This window comes from Cariama cristata, unplaced genomic scaffold (genome assembly GCF_000690535.1).
Source record: "Cariama cristata isolate BGI_N322 unplaced genomic scaffold, ASM69053v1 scaffold29, whole genome shotgun sequence".
Classification (NCBI taxonomy): domain Eukaryota; kingdom Metazoa; phylum Chordata; class Aves; order Cariamiformes; family Cariamidae; genus Cariama; species Cariama cristata.
In genome coordinates this window covers 1-7,284 of record NW_009636113.1, presented here as the reverse complement: position 1 = coordinate 7,284, position 7,284 = coordinate 1, and the positions used below count along the sequence as shown (strand labels likewise).

Here is a 7,284-nt window from a genome sequence, read left to right as displayed (position 1 = left end):
GGGGGGGGGGGGGGGGAAGCACAATTTCAATTATAATTACAGCCACAATCTTAACAATAACATTACAAATGTGATATAATACTTTGGTAAATATACAAATTAGTAAAAAGTTAAATGCTTTGATATATTTAAGATCAGGAGAAATGAACCATCATTATTTAATATCAACTTCAATTTTTAAATGCCAAGTTCCACTAGAAAGGGTCGGGCCTAGGGAACTTTAAATTTAAATGATTATGATGACTAGAAACAAAGGAAACAATAAACTTATGGATGTTAAAATGCCTCAAAAAAAGCCAACTTACGCAGCAGCTTCTTGCTTTGACAACCCTTTGATATTCTTCGCCAAATAATCATCTATGCCATCTTTGTCTTTGATCAAATGAATCCTAAATTTAAATGAAAAAAATTAAAAGAAACACTGTGAGGTGCTAACATAGACTTCTGCAGCATGTATAATATATTAGCATTGCCAAGTAGAGCTAAACACTGAAATATTGACAAAGTAATATATCAGACATTCTATAAACACATACAAATATCTTTTTAATTTTTTGGTCTGTAGCTATTTCGAATCTTTATTTGTGAAAGAAAACAGAGTTGGTACTAGCTTTCAAGGACCCTGTTATCTGATATTTCTGTTTAAATTAGAAGAAATTTTGTATTAGTTAAATCAATAATAATTAAGCTATCCATATTTAAACCGTTTTCTAAACCAGAACCATTACATTTTTGCATTATCAGTATGGATCAGAGCGGTCCAATGCATTTTCTATTTAACTTTTTCAAAATTAAAAAAAAAGAAAAGTAACAAAAAAAAAATCCCAAATCCATCTCAAAATGTTTTCCTTAGTGCAATGTAGACTTTTAATACTGCTCTCAGTGTTCCACAGTTTGAGCAGCATATTGCAAAAGGTGGTCCACTAAGGGGGTAATCCAAAGGGCATTAAAATAAAACAGGAAATTTCAGGATGTATGGATCCGGCTCTAACATTTGAACTGCACATTTCACCTTTCACTTGAGCCATCATCTCTTTGCATCTCCACTCTGATCCACAAAAGATGCCTTGAATTTTAAAGGATAATATGCACTTACTGACCATAAAGTGTATTTAAATAGATTCTGATATCCCGATTGTAGAGGATATTATCTTTATAAAAGTAATGTGAATTTATTTTTATTCTTCTTTAAAAGAGCATAAAGATTGTCTGGTTAATCACTCAAAGATAAAAGAAATTCAACATTAGTGTTCCACATAAATCTATTACTTTCCTCTTTCTCTGTCTGTATTACACTGCTGCCTTTCATTACAAGGATGAGAGTAAATTCTTTTCATAATGCTAGCTAATATAAGCGTCATGCTCCTTATTGCTCTGAGAATACCAAAGACACTTCATGAAGTTCATTTAAAAGAAAACAAAATAGCTAAGCAATGTAGAGATATTTTGACATGTCTGTATTTAAAACAATGTAATAGTGAAAACTTGCGGCACAAATATGGCATTTAAATTTGTTCCAGAATTTACTACTACTGAGCTGCACCAACAGAGGCTTATGCTTTCAAGCTGCACATAACACAATCCATATGAGTTGCTGCTGACCATGCAAAATGTACACCTTACAGATATTGCCATAAAAATTCATTTATAATCAATACCGAAATTCAATCAATATCAAAATTTTCACACCAAAATAGTCACAATTTAGGAAGATACATAACGTCATTAGCATAATGAAGATAAGGTAATTATTGTATATTTTTAAATTTATGTAAAACATTTCAAGATACAATAGGTTTATATGATGTAATAGAAAAATTGAAAAATAGTATATCTAGGTAACTAAATATGAAGTATTCATCAGACAATACAAAAAAACCTGGTTGAGGGTACTTTAAGACTGCAAAAATGAGCTTTCTGTACGTCAGTAGCACACAGAGAACACACCAGATATGGGGGAGTGGGGGAGTCCAAACCCCCAAACTGAAACAGTCTACTACAACAAGCAAATTCCTAGGCACCACTATCAGCTTGCTGCAATTTAATCTACACTGCAGTTAAAAATCATCTCAAACTGGAATAAAGGAAAGCCTGATGCCTTCTCATTATCTTCTCAAAGGTGTTTTAATAAAAACCGATCAGGTAAAAAGCTCCTAGAATCATATATGATTTAAAGTGTCACCTGCCCTATAGTCAAGGTATAAATTTCTGAGTTCTGATTGGTAAGATCCTCTAACTTAAAGACAACTAGAACCAAGGCGAAAAAACAAAAGCAACAACTTGCAAACCAATTTCCGTTTACATAAGTGCTGCAATGCCCTACACTGGACTGATGCAACTACAGAGTCATCCATCAGAAAGAATTTAAGTTACTAAAAATAATAAATACTTCTCTCATCCTGGCTGTTATTATCAGTGATGTTAATGTAGCAGTAACACAGAAAAGACAGGCAGATGATACATACAAAAAAATACACAGTAGAAAATTCCATCAACTTGAATAATCATTATTTAAAATGTCGTTATATGCAACAAGAATTAAAAACAATAAAAATAATTAATGTGAAGAACTGAGACTGTGACTTGGAATGGACTTTGTTTTTTAATAGAAAAATGAGGTGAGGATGGCACAGGCTAAGATGCATTGCTTCTTCTCTTCCAGAAGTTGTCACTTGCTTTTTCCAAACTGTTTTACCTTTACTTCTCCAGTTTTTCTATGATGACTCACTATATTTAACAGTTTATAAAAAAGTCTATTTCACCTGTAACTTTGTTCCCATTTCATTTTAAATCACTCTCTTATTAAAGACAAATATATTTTAATCCAATGGACACCTATCCCAGAGTTAACATTTTACATCATGTGTTCCTATAACTATTTCTGTTACTAGTCTACCCAGAAAAAATTAGCTTTTATTAGATTTTTTTTTCTATAAATAAACTTCATGATAAATACACCTGGCTTTTTAATCACAGAACCGAACAAAGTCGCATAAAGGACCAAACTGATTCTCACATAACTTTCTATACCCGCTGCCCATTCTGTTAAGTCAGACTCCAGTTTTCTCACAATTTCCTATCAAACAAAATGGCAGAGCTTGTCTTGCTCTAATCACTAGGTGTCTACAGCATGGTCTAGACCATTACAGTATCACACATTTCTTTTCTGCAAATAGGCACAACTTCTACAGGACTGCTGCAGAATGATCTTCTCGAACATGAAACCAGAAGTAAAGGGAAGAAACAAGCCTCCTACCTGTGTGGCGAGTTCTCCAGCAATCTAGTTACTGGAAAAAGTGATGGCTGCAGAACATGGCTCCAGCCATAAAAGATTAAAAAAAAAAAATAAATAAAATTGTAAGGCATCACTGCATGTCCTTATTCTACCAATGTGTGAGAGGACACCAATCAGAAAGACTGCGCCCAAGGATACCATGTTTTTAGATCTTTACTGCTTTTAGATATGGACATGCAGCTGCTGAACTCTGAGATGCCCCAGACCTTTCAGCCAAAGGCTAAGGGGTAATGCTAGGATGGGGAAAAAAAAATTTAAAAAAAAAGGAAAGAAAAAGGGAAGGGAAGGGAAGGGAAGAAAAGGAGGGAAGGGAAGAAAAGGAGGGAAGAAAATAACCACAGTTCTTTCTGAAATTGAGGCAATTCCAGGAAAAAGAGCATAGTGGGACAGAGTAGTCACTGAGAGATCAGTACTCATCGAGGGAGAGAAAAATGTGTGGATACAAGTAACTAAAAGGAGAAATGAGTGTGACAGAATGGAAAGCCATGTAGGCATGTGCAAGAAGATGGCTTGAAAGTATTACAGCACTGTCAACTCTCGCAGTTATTAAACACAGGATAATGTTTTTCAAGCCAGCTTTATTCATTATATTTTAAGAGACGCGAAACTGTTTTGTGCCTGAATGAAAAAGAAAATATCTTCGTTTTTCATCCAAATAAGTACATTTTCAACGACCTACATTCGTATCAATGCTAAATGGAAATAACTTCCTACGGCTCTTGAAGGGGTTTTGAAAAATTAAGATGAAATATCTATCTTAAACAGAACATATTTCCTATTTCTTTTTTTTTCTTTTTAATTATGAAACTTGCCTAAAAGAGAATCTCCTTGCCTCTGATTTTTGCAGTTTTAAATATTGCAAAAAAGCAAACATAATTTGTCACCTCGGCATAGCTGATTGAAGATCTTCACAGTAAAAATGACACTCTGAAAGAAAAGAGGTACATACCTTGCAAAGTCTAATGAGGGGCAAACAGTCTGCTCTATGAACCTGGGATGCTCCCCTGGGCTTTGTAGAATTGCTTGAGGCAACACATTCATTTTAACTAAAACAAACAAACAAAACCAATGTTATTTGAAACAATGTCTTCACAGTGATGCAGTTTCTTATCCTTTTTGTGCTGCTTCCCAGTCAACTCTCTTTTATTCCCAGTCCATTATGTGTAAAACCAGACTCCAGTTCCACACAAACCTTTTCAGGCCTCAGACTTTTCAGGACGTAATGCATAGGAATGGTTGTGATCTTACTTTCAACAGTTTTCTCTCTTTCATTGGAGTGCTTTTGATTTGCACAGGGACAACTGATTCAGGAACTTCACTTGCCTGTGATTCCCTGTGCTTCCTCAAGCTATTTAGGCCCAAGTATTAATAATATTTAAACACCTAAGGTGGAGAAACGATTGAACACGCAGTGTGCAATGCAACAACAGGCACTGTATTAATGTTCAAAATAATACATAATCATAATAGTAACAATCCTTTGGATGAAAAATGTAAGTAATGCTATACTTACAACAGAGGGTTTTACTTAAAACAAAAGCCGGAAGCCCCACAGTTATGTAGAATCATCTAGCTTGTCATTTTGAAGTACATAAATGCTAGTAAGACTTTTTTGTCATATAGAGCTACTGTGTTTTTTACCCAAGTATTCAGTCTACACTTCCTACCATTAAAGTTTCAGCTGCCAGTTCCTTCATTTTGCATGTCTGTGATCTGAGGACGTTAGCAGCAGGAGCACCCTTACTTTTAAATTTGGTTTAATGTAGGTATTGCATGCCCTGCTGGTAGGCCTCAAGGCACAAACTTTTAATAGGGATGGGAAAACAGACTATAATAGGAGGGGGGAAAGAATTTAACTGTTTGCTACATTTAGTGAAAGGAAATTTATTTTACCGGAAATAAATGTTAGATATTAATCAACTTGATACTGACTGATCAGCATCAGACTAGCAGATATTTTACATATTATCCTTTCTAGGATCAAAAGCCATTTCATTGATGCAATATTTTGCTACAGTTACAGTGAAGTAATTTTTAAAATTGTGTTACTTAGAATGGAATAACAAAGATAATTATAGGTTGAAAAGATGACAGGATACAGTATTTCCCCTAAGTCATTCTTTCAGAGCTAGGTGCTAACGATAACATTTGCTACAGAAAGAAAAAAAAATTATTTATAAATAAACTAATGTACAATCGGAGGCAGCAACATTTTGGAAAGTGTATCATGGAAAAAAAAATCAATAGAATAAAAACATATGGGTAACTCATCACTATAAAAGATTCTACTTCTTATAGAGAATGACAGGTTTGTATCCAGAAGCAATATAGAAAGGAAAATCTCTTTTTAGGAAGATCCTATTCAGTGAGAAATAGTAATTAAACTTTGGAACAACAATATTGAAGCCCAGAGAAGATGCAAAGCTTTCTATAACCTTCTTAGTTTTGAGGTATTAGGTGGGAAAAAGCAAACAGACCATGTCTTAACGGCAGCTGTTGAATTTGGCAAGGCAGGAGAGCAGACCACCTGCAGCTATGGGACAGAAAAGGCAGGGGTACGCAGCTGAAAGGAGACCCTGAAAGCCCTCCTAAAGCCACTGCAACGATGAAAAGCTATCAATGGGTAGGTGTACTTTGTGGCATGCCAGAGGTCTCAGGCTCCAGGTTGCACCCAGATGGGACCCGGCTGGAGCAGACAATAGCTCCTTGCTGGCCCACACCCTCCAGGCTCCCACTCCACAGAAATCGAGTATTATGATAAGACAGGCTGGCATGCACACAGGTCTCACGCTAACATGAGGCACATATGCAGACATTTCTCCGAGTCTCTTCCTGCCTCACGAGGATTAAAACTATTGCCCTGACTCCTATTTCAAACTCAAAGCTTGGGACTGAAAAACAAAAAAATCTGCCTCATAATAATGTCAATTTAATTTTTATTTTAGAGGTGGGATGTTGCATTCACAGTGAAACGGATTGTGTTTTTCCCTCATTTCCAAGGTAACTGTAATCTTTACAAGTAAATTACAACCACAGAGACACATGACAGAAGGTATCAGCAACACATCCTTCTGCAATGCATGCTATTACAGTCACATAAATTTTGTTGCTGATCATTTAAATACTGGTAACCCCTTTACACCTTACTCCTTTATTATAAGGCCCAAGCCACATCTCATTTACTTAAACACCCACAGAATTCAGGAAAAGACAAGGCAGTGCAGTTTGTTTCTAGAGAAGTGCTATATTTAACCAACTGTTCAAGGGAGTCTCCCCACAGGCTGGAATCGCTCCAACGTGCATTGAAGCTAAAGGTAAAATGCCAACTGACTGTAACAGCCTTTCCTGGCACATTTGAGGAAACCTGTTTCCCGCCACCTAGCTCTTCCCACACATTTTCTGAGGCATGTAGAAACCTCACCGGAGGCTAAGGATTTCCCAGAAAGGGAAGCAGCCTAGGAATTAGGCAAGGCTGCATCCAGCTGCCTTTGCAGACCTGTTTGCTGCCACCTGGCACCTCATAAAATAGAAGGAAGTCAGAGTGTGACAGGACAGACTTACAGCCACGCCGCTTGATTACACTGAAAGTGCTGATATGATTGATTAAAAAAAAAAAACACAATAATTTTTTAAAACCTATAGCCAGCATGATAGATGTAATTTGTTCCAAGTAACATGGATGAGGCCCCAACCAGTGTTTGGCGTTGCAGCGCTCGACCCATATTCTGAACCTCCTCGGGCCTTGTGGCTACCCAGCCCCGGCTGTGGGAAGACCGCCGCCCTTCCCTGATTCCTGGCCCTCCCCCACCACCACCACCACCCACCTACACTGTTTTTTCCCCCCTTCACCTGTTAACCACCCTCATACGCTACAATACCCTCATGGCTCTAGTACTGTTTCAGCCTCTTAAAAAAAAAAAAAAAATAAATTAAAAATTAGTTGAACTTTCCAGGGGAACGGACCTCTCCTCATGGCGCGACTACAAGAC

General features: G+C 36.6%; 1 protein-coding gene across 1 annotated transcript in view; it reads right to left on the bottom strand.

Annotated features, from left to right (window-relative positions):
• TTC29 (tetratricopeptide repeat domain 29) overlaps positions 1-7,268 on the bottom strand; it is a gene marked incomplete at its 3' end in the record, with an annotated part of 83,606 nt that extends 76,338 nt beyond the window's left edge. The window contains exons 1-3 of the mRNA XM_009707780.1: positions 7,259-7,268; positions 4,245-4,341; positions 306-389 (exon numbers count right to left, since the gene is read on the bottom strand). Of these exons, the coding sequence (XP_009706082.1) occupies positions 306-389; positions 4,245-4,341; positions 7,259-7,268 (191 nt within the window). The remainder of the gene's footprint in view (positions 1-305; positions 390-4,244; positions 4,342-7,258) is intronic.
• Between the last annotated feature and the right edge of the window lie 16 nt (positions 7,269-7,284).